General features: G+C 41.1%; 1 protein-coding gene across 2 annotated transcripts; it reads left to right on the top strand.

The window, feature by feature from the left end:
• The first annotated feature begins 3,854 nt into the window (after positions 1 to 3,854).
• LOC136428531 (gamma-aminobutyric acid receptor subunit pi-like) lies at positions 3,855 to 11,492 on the top strand. 2 transcript variants are annotated; one of them, XM_066418115.1, is made up of 8 exons: positions 3,855 to 3,958; positions 4,644 to 4,711; positions 5,185 to 5,411; positions 6,052 to 6,134; positions 7,190 to 7,327; positions 7,695 to 7,847; positions 9,451 to 9,695; positions 10,506 to 11,492. In XM_066418115.1, exons 1-8 carry the CDS (start codon positions 3,895 to 3,897, stop codon positions 11,352 to 11,354), a joined length of 1,827 nt encoding a protein of 608 aa, XP_066274212.1. In that variant the 5' UTR covers positions 3,855 to 3,894; the 3' UTR covers positions 11,355 to 11,492. The 2 variants fall into 2 exon arrangements, with proteins under 2 accessions (XP_066274212.1, XP_066274213.1); XM_066418116.1 differs by having other exon boundaries at positions 10,512 to 11,492.
• The last annotated feature ends 1,550 nt before the right edge of the window (positions 11,493 to 13,042 follow it).

Consider the following 13,042-nt stretch of genomic DNA (forward strand, 5'->3'; position numbering starts at 1 on the left):
TCCATCATGCGCAGAAAGCAGGCAGGCGCGTTTGTTATCCGGAAGGGCATACGGTTGAACTCGAAATGGCCGTATGGAAAGGCCGACTTACTACTACATAACCAAATTCACAGTCACACTGACATTGTTAAAAACATGTAAAATTTACATAGTATGAGGGCATTCTACATATCGGATGGGGACATGAAGCCGACGGACCCGCGTATAGGGTAGTTGAGACGTCAAACCTCTGCATGTATAAGATAACACACTTACTGAGAAGAGATGTGTTGGCCGGGTGGGCTTGGCTATAAACGCAAGCCACAGTTAAGCCGCGTTGCACTATCAGCCATCGAAAAACCATCACGCTTTGTCCTAATGGTCTCCCGTACACAACATTCAAGGTCTATATGTTTTCTATTACTTTCCTGCAAAGAAACATAACCATTACGGCAATCGAGTCGACAGAAAGCAGTTGCCTTATACCATAAAGCAGTATCTTGTATCTCAGGCAAGGGTTACTAGTACATAAACTAATAGCATGCTCTCAATTCCAGTGATGTTTCGATCTTTCTAATGTAGGATTTGGGGAACCAAATACATCGCAGTGCTCTGTAATACCCCCATTCCACTAGGACGGCGCTCTCGCGGCGCGCTCTCTGCGACCTAAAATTTAACACAGCGCTCAACGAATCTCAAAGATAAAAAAGGAATCTTTTGACGCTTTGTGTGTTTTGTGGTCTTTTCAGTCATACTTTTACATTTTGCATAATATTCTACTAATGAAGTCAAGGTTTACACAAATCCCATTAAGTCGTAGCGAGAGCGCAGCGCGATCGCCGTCTAGTAGAATGGGGACCTAAAGCCTGTTGAAGCTTGCGCCAGTGTTACCAATCTTCACAGGATTACGTATCCCCCGTCGACAAATGTGCTACTAGTTTCTAGTTACCTGCCCCCAACTTATCACAATACCTATCAGAGAGTAGGTGCTACGATCTTGGCTGCAAGGTAAACCATTAATCCAAAATTGATTGCACCATCCTTTTGGAGGTGTCAATCATCAAGATGTGACTACACCTAAGCCATGGCTATCTGATGTAATTAATCTCATAGCCAATAGGAATGACCCAAATTGATGCTTTCAAATCAGCCGGTTCACTGGCAGGTGGAATACTATGATATACTGGTTTCGTGTGCCGTTTGCTTATAAGTATGTGTTATGTGTCTATGGTCAGATTATCTGACGCCGGTAACAGTACCAAACCTTAAGAACGTTATCTCGTGAATCCCGCCATGTGTTTTCTTTCAAAAGTACAAGGTGTTTCATTTATGGGTCAGCTTTGACGTCAATATGGAAGTGTGAAAATGGCGTCACAAGGTAGATTAGAGTACCACCTATAGAGGTGCTATACGCCAGGTTGATTTGTTGGCGGATTAAGTTGATATCACCGCGTGACTTAGTGTGCAGATGTAGGAGGTACATTATAGTTGTCGTGCCTTCGGACACACGCATACAGACACGGATGCATCGGAAAACATACAACACTCGTGCAGGTATGTTTCGTACGTGTGTCGGCCACGAAGAATTTTTCAGAAGTTCGTCGTATGTTGTCGTACGATTTCGATGTCGAATAATTTTTAACTGTGACAGAACTAGCCTTCGACAAGAATGAGACAGCCTTTTCCGTAACAAGACAGCTGAATTTTGTACGACGTATGCACGACTATCGAAGACTGCCGCCAGTTTGCGATTGTACGATGATCGTGCGACCATCGCACGACGAATGTGGCTGGTTGCTACGTTTTTAAGATAAAAAAGCATTTTCATTTTAGTTGTGACTACAGCCTTTGTCTTGAGATGTAATGGCTGAATCCTATCCGTCTACTCCAGCCTTTTCTTCTTAAAACAACAACTACAAGCAGTTTCCTCGCAGCTACCGGGTTCTGAGCGCCTTCCTGTTCTGATTTGTATTTGACCAACGGCGGAGACTAGAGCACTACTGGACCTCCTGGTGAGTGAATTTTTTCTTTCATTCCTCTAGATGAATAGTCCATGAATGCAACATCTTCCTTGGACGTCATTTCAACTTCATTCAACCTTGGCATCCTGCCAAGTGAAAGAACCCCGAGAAATATATTACGCCGCATTCGGTACCGTTATGTAAGGAAGCTGTTATTAAACATTGGTTCCAGGTTTTACGTACGACCAAAATTTGTGAAATATTGTGTGCTAAGTATCACTGTTGTTTCCTTAAAAATCTAAGAAGTGTATCGTGGGCTCATAATGAAATCTTTTAATGTTTTTCTTTATCCTGTCCATATATTGCCGGAGAACAACATGTAATATTCCTTGTACGTTGTAGTGAGCACCTTAGATTTTCATCAATTCTACCTCGCAGTGAGGCTTGTAAAATCATTTATGAGGACGTATGCGTAATGCTGTTTTTCATGGAGAGGGAGATTATGGCGAAAAAAATGCTGTAACCAATAACCTTGGAATGGCCTTCGAAATCGGGTCTTCTTAAGTGGTGACCATTGATTGAAAAAAAGTAAAACATAGAAGAAATGATGTCTAAAAAAACTAAGTTTGCACCAAGTACAACATACATGTATCAAATGTTGAATTATATTTCATGGGATAATATATAGGACAGGACGATGACAATTGTGACATGCTGCACGCCTTGTGTGCTATGGGCTGTCCGACTGTCTGTGATGACCTTGATCCTTTCAGCATCAGGAGGAACTCAGAGGTAGGTAAAACGTGGTTAAGTGTCAATAGACCTTTTTGATGCCGTAGGGGCAGTTGATTTTCAATCTACTGTGTTTAGAATATGGTGCTAGGAAGACAGAGTTTATATACCTCTCCCTTCCACCACCCTTTTACTTCCCCAGCCGAAGTCAGGTACCCATTTTACACCTGGGTGGAGTGGCACAATGGCACATGTTTTCGGAGTCGACTCGGGGCTGTGTTTGAGGCAGCTTTGGGCTACTTACGTGGAATTTTCCTACTAGAAAACGCTAATTCAGCGGCCTAGGGTTCTCCTTGCACAGTCCTGAGTCGACTCCAAGTCGACTTAAAAACCCAGCCAATGCCTAGCCAGAAGTGTAAGATATTCCGTTTCCGCCAGCCTAACCGCTGGGCCACCTCTACTCATAGGTGCGACAAGATAAAAAGGACAACCGATGTTATTTTAGTTTTTGTGGCCATATTCATGGACAAACTCTTTGCTTCATATAAATAATTAATCATGAAAATCATTGACATGGGCCTATTATAACAAACTTGAAATAAGCCAGATAATTTGAGAAAATACAGTTGAGCAGAATACAGCTTGGCTTTATTCAGATAGGTCACATTTTCTTATCAGACGTACAGAACTTCATTCAACTTTCTGGAACCATAATATTCCATGAAATAGCCCTGGCTTTGGTATGGGGAGGCTTGGAACGTTTCCTGTCAAGGCAGGATGAAATGAGTTACAGACCTGCAATGACATGTTCTTAACGGCTAAAATGGGCCCTTTCAAGAGCAATCTGTGCGGGGGTAATGTTGGAAGAGTTGCTACCGTAACGGTTGATGTCTTATTTAACAGTATTCGTTACAATTTCTTATTCCCAACTGATGCGTACTTACACAAGCTTTCTTGTGACGACTATCCCCATAAAGTCAATATCTACCATCTGTGGTTTCCAGTTCTGTTGAAAAGCACTATGTTTTAATGATTTGGTTGTAACTTCAAATGGAACAAACGTCATCTATTCGTTTATTCATTTATTCGTTTCAGCGTGTTGTTACATGCCCAACTTGCGGATATAAGGGTTAACACTGGGGAAAATACATTCAATATGTAATACACACACCATCAATTGTTATTTGACATTTGTTGCAGTGTGGCGGAGGGTCAGTGGAATATGACATCGGCCATTGAAACACTTCTGCTTGGATACGACCTTCGAGTTCGGCCCAACGTCACTGGTATATTGATTACCGATATTTTATGACAGTGGGACACCATTTTACGATATTTCATGACACCATTCTCGATATCTTGTGATGTTAGAACGCCATTTTCTGATACCTTATGATAGTGGGACACCATTTTGCGATATCCTATAAAAGTAGGACACCATTTTACGATATCTTATGATATTGGAACGCCATTTTCGAATATCTTACGATAGCGGGACAATTAGCTCTTCAAAGATGAAATTAATGTAAAAAGTGCTTCATCACTAGGGGCTATTTTATGATAGTGGCACACCATTCTACGATACCTTATGATAATGGTACGATATCTTAGTGGGACACAATTTGAATTGGCATTATTGCATTCACCAGCAACAATTAACTTTTCAAAGATTATCTTAATGTGAAAAGTGCTACATCACTGGGGGCTAAGCTTAAGTACGCTGGTAGTCAATCAATAGTACTGGTGTGTGTAAAATTTCCTTACATTGTGCTTAGCAGAGAAAGTGTTTGGTATTTCTGTACATGCTAGACATGTGTATAGTTTGTCGTGAACAACTAAGTATATGACCTTTTATTTCAACCATAGGGTAATGAAGATTGGATGATGAACTCTTCATTGTTTTTTGTTTGTTTTCTTCATTTCCGTTACATGCGAGGCAATGATGTCATGAATTTAAACTCTGTCCTAAAGGTGCTCCTGAGACAATCGGCGTGGTCATAGATCTCATTGGTATAGACAACATTTCGGAACTTGATATGGTTGGTGCAATACATTTCCTCATATCCATGATCTCATTAGCATAGATCGAATGTATCTAATTCATTATCGTCAAATGTGCCAGATGTTCGTGATTGTCAGGTTTTTAGTCTCTGCATCTTTTATATTGAATTTGGTATATATCTGGATTATGTAGGGCGTTTTCATTCAGTTTCCATATCAATAAATCAGTCAGATACTGACGGCCATGTTAGTGTCCCTATTTACGTTTCAATTGCTCAAGCTTACACGGCATGTACATGTTTCATCGGCAATTTTCAAACAGTTTTATTTCAAATTTGATACTTTGAGCTGTAGACATTTGATATTGGCTATCTGAGAGGATCCCAATATATTTTGAATGTCCGAAAACGCTTGAGCTATGATTCACTAAAATGCAAATAGGGACACCAACATGGCGGCGGACACAGCAATGACGTCACGCATGCATTGTTGCTGTTGTTGTTTGCTTCAGCAATACACGGTGACCTATGACATCCGTCAGTCATGGGTTGACGAAAGGTTGGACTTCCGCCATCTTTACGACGGCGAGAAAATCACTTTCCTGGGGATAGACACCTTGAGGATCTGGCGTCCGGACACCTTCATCAAGAATGGGGAAGGGTCGCGGTTTCATGACGTCACCAGGGACCAACAGATGATGCATGTATTCCGAGACGGAAGAGTGCTTTATAAACTAAGGTACATTTTGTTACATTTTAAACCACCAAACCGTCGGGAATACTAGCGTTACTGAGCATGTACGTTGACACGCTAAAATAACTAGTTTACAAAATAATGATAATGATGATAACTTGCACAACCATACAACGTATTTCAGCTTCTATTACCAAGCACACACTCTACAAGATGCTTAGTAAAACTGTTATGGTATGAAACTACATAGTCTACTTAAACAGTCTTTTTTTTTGCTTGAATTTTGCTTGATATTAGGAAATCATCTACTGGTACATAACTACCGTTCTATAAGGCTAATCTACCTGAGTATAGTATGGCATCATGAGCTTTTACAATCATTGGAAGAATTTCTAACGTCTAGACATTCTTTGATATGTTTTCCTATGTATACAATGCATATGTATTTACCAACCATACTCTTTATATGCTTTATCCTGAAGCGTTGGGTGATAAGTAGAGAAAGCGCGGTATGTACAATTTTCTAATACTTTGGTATGATATCTGGCCAGGGTTTGAACCCACGAACCCCGGAATGATATCATAAAGTTAGCACTATACGCACTGGGTATTGTTCTAGTCTCGATGAAGTATGACGATCTTGAATTTGAGTCTCTCTGATTGAGTACACGTTCTTGTCTTGCAGATTAACCACCATCGCCTCGTGCTGGATGAAGATGCACCTGTTCCCGTTTGATACTCAAAATTGCACGCTTCTCTTTGAAACATGTGGGTATACATGGTTTTATCATACAGTATTGATATTTATAAAATAATCAATTGCAACGTTTTCTTTCGTTCATGTGGTGTTAGCTGTGTATATCTCATGACACTAACACTTACACTTCTTTTGTATTTCGTTTTTGTGTGAAAGATATATTCATCTCAATATCATTTTTTTTTTTTGCACAGAGCCTCACCCGCCGGCTAAAATATTTTTTTGTATGCTGTAATTCTTCTTTCTTTCACTGTAACTTAATGTTCACTATTTTCACTGTCACCTCTGTACCGTGAACTTATCATCACCGTGTTATTATTTATGATTCCTTCACACATCCGTTCTGTAATCACTTGCCACCACTGTGAAGTTAAAGTTCATTGAAAGTGTTAATTTTCCTTTAATCCTTATCTCTCGAAATTTTGCTACCGTGAAGATAAAGTGAATTACGGTTCATTGGGAGTTAGTTAAAGTTAAAGTCCTCTCCGCACCGAAGGTGCATAAGGCGGCGCCCATCTCCGTTTCGGCAGCCCTTGGGCCACATAACTTTGCGCAAGTCACTGCTGCAAGGGGCTAGTCCACTGGAAGTGGTGTGTGTTTAACTGCCATACTCTTTCCCAAATGCTGAGTGCTAAGCAGAGAAAGCAGTCTGTAAAATTTTTAGAGTCTTTTGTATGAACCGGTCGGGGTTCGAACTCACGACCTAACGTTACCGTACGCGTATGCAAGGCGAACACTCTACTCACTAGGTCTAGGACATTGCACCGGTACCTTGGGAAGGGTATGCTAAATCGGGCTGAGGTTTCCACAATTTTCTTATGCATTGGCTGACAGCTGTTGAGAGGCCGATACCATAGACTGATAATTTGACCTCTCTTTGTCGTTTTTAGGTATGGGGTAGACCCAGGTGAGACATGATTGGATCTTTTATGCTAATCTATGCATATATTTGCGAATATGCCCCAGTTGGAACATAACGCAGCATAATGTTTGTATTATTTATATATAAACACAATACGGTATGAATCCTTCTTAAAGCTCTTCATCATAACTTTCCATTATACAGATGGCTACACTACCTCAGACGTGGTGTACTACTGGAGAGGGGGAAGTCAATCCGTTCGAGGCTTCGAGAAAGTTAGACTGGCTGATTTTATGATTGAAAACTTTGACTTCCTCGCAACTACATCAACATACAGCACTGGTGTGTATCTTCTATATAACCGTGCATAGGCTCTTACAATCATAATTCTACATAACAACACGTTTCGGGCAACAACAAAAAGTTAGCAAAGTAGTGATAACCACAATAAAATATCGACAGATAAAAAAAGAGAATACATGAAGAATACTTATTCTTACTTCTAAAACACAAAAATGCATTGAAATGCAAATTTGGACACCAACCTGGCAATCAGCACCTGTCTGCTTTATTAAAAACGTAATTATTTTTGTGGTATGAAATCTGATATCTGTCTCTCCAAACAGTCGCATGTACTCCATCAAAATGCACCATACACTGATTTGACGACTGAGACTTCTTACGAACATATTTTCTTGCATTTTCTAAGGGAGTTTTTCAGGGCTGACAGTTTTCTTCATTATTCGGAGGAACATGGGGCACGTGGTTGCGGAGACGTACATCCCAGCAGGCTTCATCGTGGCTCTCTCTTGGCTGTCGTTCTGGTTCAGCCCAGATGAGTCAAACGCCAGAGTGTTTCTAGGTGATTATACAGGAGGGAGCTACATTGTATAATAGGTTTGGATACCAGGCTACCTTTTAACGTATGTAACAGGATTGAACTTCAATTTTCAAGCAGAATTGGAAAATGAAACTTTACGGATTCCCAGAATTTGACTTTGTGGTATATACAGCAGAATCCGCTTAATTGCACACCCCAATTTGCCAGCGTGTTTGGTGCAATTATCCGGCTGGTGCAATTATGCGAAATTGCCCTGCTGGACCGGTAGTACATTGTATCATACAGGAGATGAATAGTTTATAAACCTCGGTGTGTTGTATGAACTTGTTAGTACGCATTTAGATGTTAGAAATCTTTGGTTATACAGGTACAGTGCGGTAACACCGTAGATTCCACCTCTTGTTAGGGCCACGTTTATGTATTAAAACAGTAAATTTCAAATTCTCCGAGAAAAGACATCTCAGGACACCGTGAGTGAAATCAGAAAGCGCCAGAGAGGCCCCTGTCATGTTTGTACAGATTAGACTGTGTACATCGGTAGTGAATTACTGTACAATGGACTGTACTACGTATACAGTGGGTAGATATGGTTAGATGACTACGTTAGATCAGTGACAGACCATTCTCCTTATAGCAGAGCCGAACCCGCGTATACATCCTTCGGGTGAATGTAGGAAGTTTCTAGGACGCAGATTCATCTCTGCCATAAAAGAATGTGACAGATTATCACGTCAGCACCGCACCGTCAAAAGTGACTGCTATGTCCGTCCACGCGTCTGTAGCCCTTGCCGAGTCGCTATGCGGTTTCCGACTAGATGTATGTTGAGACGCCGGTCTTTTATTATTGCAGCAGTATGTGAATATAGCGCTGCCGCGAACCTAAAACCTCCGACAACACCACATGCCATCCTTAACGCGAAATCAAATCCCCGCGAACTTAAAACGCAATACCGCCTTTGGCAGGCGTGCGTCTCTTTATGGTCACGACACGTCCAGTGACCCGCCCAGGACCTCCCATACGATCGCTATCAACGTGATTGTCAATGGAGACCACCTTCTTTTGTTAGTGAAAACAATTTTCGACATATTGGCGGTATTGTGCCTCTACATAGGCACTTATCGGCTCATTTGTACCGCGTATGCCGATTTTTAACGCACCTTTTTAGTTAACTTGTCGAGGATTTTTGAAAAATTTTGGTGCAGTTATCCGGCATTGGTGACAATGCGCCGTGCAGATTTGCGGAGTCACTAACAATGCAATGAATGGGAACCGGTTTGGGATTTTGGGATTCGGTGCAGTTAAATGGAAGGTGCGTTTATCCGAGGTGCAATTAAGTGGCTTCTACTGTATAGCAAATATAGTGTAGTAAAGTAGGCTTTTAAATTTGTTGTGTGTAGCTTTCCTTTAAACGGCCCCGGCCCAGTCTTTGACTTTGTCTAGAAATGGGCATTGTATCTTAGTCTATACAACCTTAAGTTTATAACCGCCCTTCGACGTAACACAGCAGTTTCGATCCATATTGCTACCTTGACTTCGATTTAAATATGCAGATAGAACACGTGACTCTTTGAAAAGTGGATCAAACGTTTCAAAAAGTGTATGGCATCCTCTTGTTCCCTCCAGGAATCATGACCGTAGTGACCATCACAAACATCGTGGCGAAAGTGAAGAGTACGCTGCCCAGGGTGTCGTACATCAAGGCCATCGACGTGTACCTGGGGGTGTGCCTGGTGTACGTCTTCGGCGCCGTGGCAGAGTACGCGGCTGTCAATCATAAATACTACACGTTCGCTCTCATGCAGAGGAGACGGAAGATGAGAGCTATGAGGAGACAGGGGAACCGTGCAGGTATTCAGAGCTTCTCGGAGGTGAGCCATTCTTTTCTGTAGATAGCCTGGTTAAAAGCGAGCTCCTATTGGCCCGCCCGACAAATCGGCCTGGGGGAGTGGGCCTATCAACACAAAGCAAATAACTTAGTAGGCCTCCGACCTGACGCGTAGGCAAGAAATATAACTCAAAAACTTAGCGGACGTCTTTTTATTACTTTGAATGTTGAAGTCGCCGGAATCTAGTGGAGACGACTAGAATGGCGTGAGAGTGTGAATAACACAAGGTCTTTTTCTGTCATAAGGTTTTACAAATACAAAATGCTGAAACCACAATACGTCCTCACGAATAAACAAAACTTACAGAAGATGCTATGTACTGTGCAAATCCAAAATGTAAAATGCATGTCATATGGTATTATATGGTAATGTAGCAATGTCCACTTGTGATCATGAAATGCTCTCTCAATCTCCGCCAATGATCGCTAGGCTAGTGGTGCAATATATTCCCAATATGTCTTTTAGTGTAGGGCCAATTCCAAATCACTGCATGCTATGGTGAAAGGTGGTCGCATCCTTTATAATTCATTTGAAGGATTGATCAGCCCCCCTCTTACTAGTTTTCTATCTTAGACAATTAAAGTTGTCAAGTTCTAAGAGAAACGAGAAACGAGAAAGACAATTTATCAACTCTTCGCATACAACATCGTACCGTTACACTTTACGAATACAATATTTTCGCGTTTCGCAAATACTCTAACCGCATCCGTAATTTAAAAATGCTCCGCCCCTGACGCGTAGCCAAAAATATCTCAAAAGTTTAATTTTCATTCCTTACTTTGAATGTTTAAGTCGCAGGAATCCAGCGGAGAGATGGGGGAGAAGTTCTCCTCTAGTGAGGACTACTCCGATGAGGACTCTGATGACGTCATCGATCTCACCCAAACCGGCAAAGCAAGAAGACGGTCAAGAGTAAGAGAAGACAGACACAGAAAAATAAGCGAATATAAGATAGAAAGAAGAAAGAAACTGTCAAGGGAGGAAGTCACGCGGGATCTATCTTTGGAACAAGACGTCACAAGCATAAGTCACGGCTGCGGGGTAGACTGTTGCCCCGATACTGAAATGTCTTTTGGAATTGAAAATTCGTCCGAGGGAATAACACAAAGAGCCCCACATAGCTATAGCGTCGAGATAGAAACGTTACGTCCAGGATTGGACAGAAAGCGTCATCGCTCTTCCTATCATGGATACCCTGGGGTCGACGGTGACGTCAGTTACGTCATGGCGGAGATGGGGCGAAAAAGAGTGCGGAGGATAAGCAGAGATAAAGACGTGTCTCTGGCCCAGCAGAGCAATTCTTCACAAGAAACCGCGTTCTACTCGTGGCCACTTCACAGGAGGCGGTTACAAAGACAAGAGACAATTTGTCATTCACCTGACTGGGAGGAGACAAGAAGTGCCAACTCAAGGGTGGAAGAAGAGGCGTCATCAAGCGAAGAAGATTCACAAAGAAAGTCGAAGGACAAGAAAGGGCGCAGGTTGTTTCTTGGGCTTGACAAAATGATGCCTTTATCTAAAATCAAAAGAAAATTTGTCCGAGAGAAAAGCGTGAACCGGATAGACAAGATATCTCGGATCTCCTTCCCCGTGACTTTCGTTGTGTTCAATATAATGTATTTGGTTGTCTTGTATTTATGAAAAGTGGAGATATCTTTAAAGTCACGAGTATACGCTTTATCTCCATATACGTATCGTTAGATATATGCACGTACATTCACATGATCCAAATGTAAATAACAGTTTTTTGGGATTGCATTCGTTCTACGTACCTTCATAGCAAACTATAAGGAGAAATTCAAACTCTACAACTGGATAAAAATTCGGAGATTTATTTCCGGACGTTTCGAGTGACATCCATCACTCTTCTTCAGCGTCACTAAAGTGAACTAGCAGAACGAACCAGTACTTATATACAAAGTATATAAAAAACTACTTTTATATAAAACTTTTGTATATAAGTACTGGTTCGTTCTGCTAGTTCACTTTAGTGACGCTGAAGAAGAGTGATGGATGTCACTCGAAACGTCCGGAAATAAATCTCCGAATTTTTATCCAGTTGTAGAGTTTGAATTTCTCCTTATATATTGTTTACCTGGATGTCTAACCTTCACAAACCTTCATAGCAAACGTATTACAATTCTACTTTCAGAAAAGAAATTGTTTTCAAAGAGTTAAGGTCAGGTACCAAACAAAATTGCCAGTAAAGAGGTAGTTAGCCATATTGATTAATTGGTTATTGTGGAATGATGCTTTAAATTCGTTCGGACTTGCGGAAGGATAAAGGAGAAAATTGAAAAATATGTAAGTGTTAGGATCGTCTTGGAATAAGACAGAACCGTATCTTAAGAACGTCAATATTTAAACTATTGGCGTTTTCAGAATCAATCGTCAATCCCGTGGTGACTCTGTGTCTCAAACAACTGTTGTCATTGTCATTGTTGATGTTTGAGAAAGTGTATTTTTGGAGCTAAGTACATCTTTGAATTTGGACTAACTTTTTTATTACATATCAATCACGATAAACCTGAATCCTAACCTCATTTGGTAGATCTCATAGCAGTTTATAGATTGCTATTGTCTTTGAGTACAGGGGACCACGGATATGAATTAAACAGCGTGTGTATAAAGTTAAGCTTTATTTCATTTCATTGTACTAATTGTTTTGCTTTATTACGTCTATGTCAAGTCTTACTTTACGAAATAAAGAACAAATTGCAGTGAGTTTCTTTTTATATAAGTCCATTTATCAAAACAACAAAATATCGCCTGAAGCAAAATCATATGAAGTGTGCCAAATGCCCTCGTCAGGCCATAAGAATGTCAAACACCCCTCCGTTAAGCCACAACACAAAACTGTCAAAATGCATTATCTGTACGGCTAGCTTTTAACTCTATTTAAAATGCCAAAGTTTCGGGGTTATGTCAAAATGTAAGAGAAACATTTTCTTCAAGTTTGCACCATCATAGTGAGACATAACCCTACACAAGCGTGGTTGTCATAGGAAAGTGCAAATCTTTTCGAACATAGAAATGTAGATGATCTCATCTCAGCAAGGTCTCCAATCACACACACGCCAAACGCTCAACATAAAAGCTCCCGTACAATGAGTTATGTCTATTATAAGATGCATAGATGTGGGGAACTTGACTTGGAACTTAACGAGTTTGCCAGAAGGCAAAAGAGACACACACCATGCCAAACAACAGCTTTCATCTGCGCTGTTTGTGGCAAACACTGCAAGAGTAAAGCTGGACTCGTCGCTCACGGACGAGCCCACCGACGCTGAACTGATCGTCCGGCAGGATGAAAAGGAACTGATGATGAT

This window comes from Branchiostoma lanceolatum, chromosome 2, assembly GCF_035083965.1.
Source record: "Branchiostoma lanceolatum isolate klBraLanc5 chromosome 2, klBraLanc5.hap2, whole genome shotgun sequence".
In the NCBI taxonomy this organism is placed as follows: Eukaryota; Metazoa; Chordata; class Leptocardii; order Amphioxiformes; family Branchiostomatidae; genus Branchiostoma; species Branchiostoma lanceolatum.

Bases quoted from the DNA above. Each gene is read 5' to 3' on its own strand.
- LOC136428531 (XM_066418115.1), top strand. From the start codon at position 3,895: ATGACATCGGCCATTGAAACACTTCTGCTTGGATACGACCTTCGAGTT. The intron at 3,959-4,643 runs GTATATTGATTA...TCTGTCCTAAAG, and splicing joins AGTTCGGCCCAACGTCACTG to GTGCTCCTGAGACAATCGGC. The intron at 6,135-7,189 runs GTGGGTATACAT...TCCATTATACAG, and splicing joins CACGCTTCTCTTTGAAACAT to ATGGCTACACTACCTCAGAC.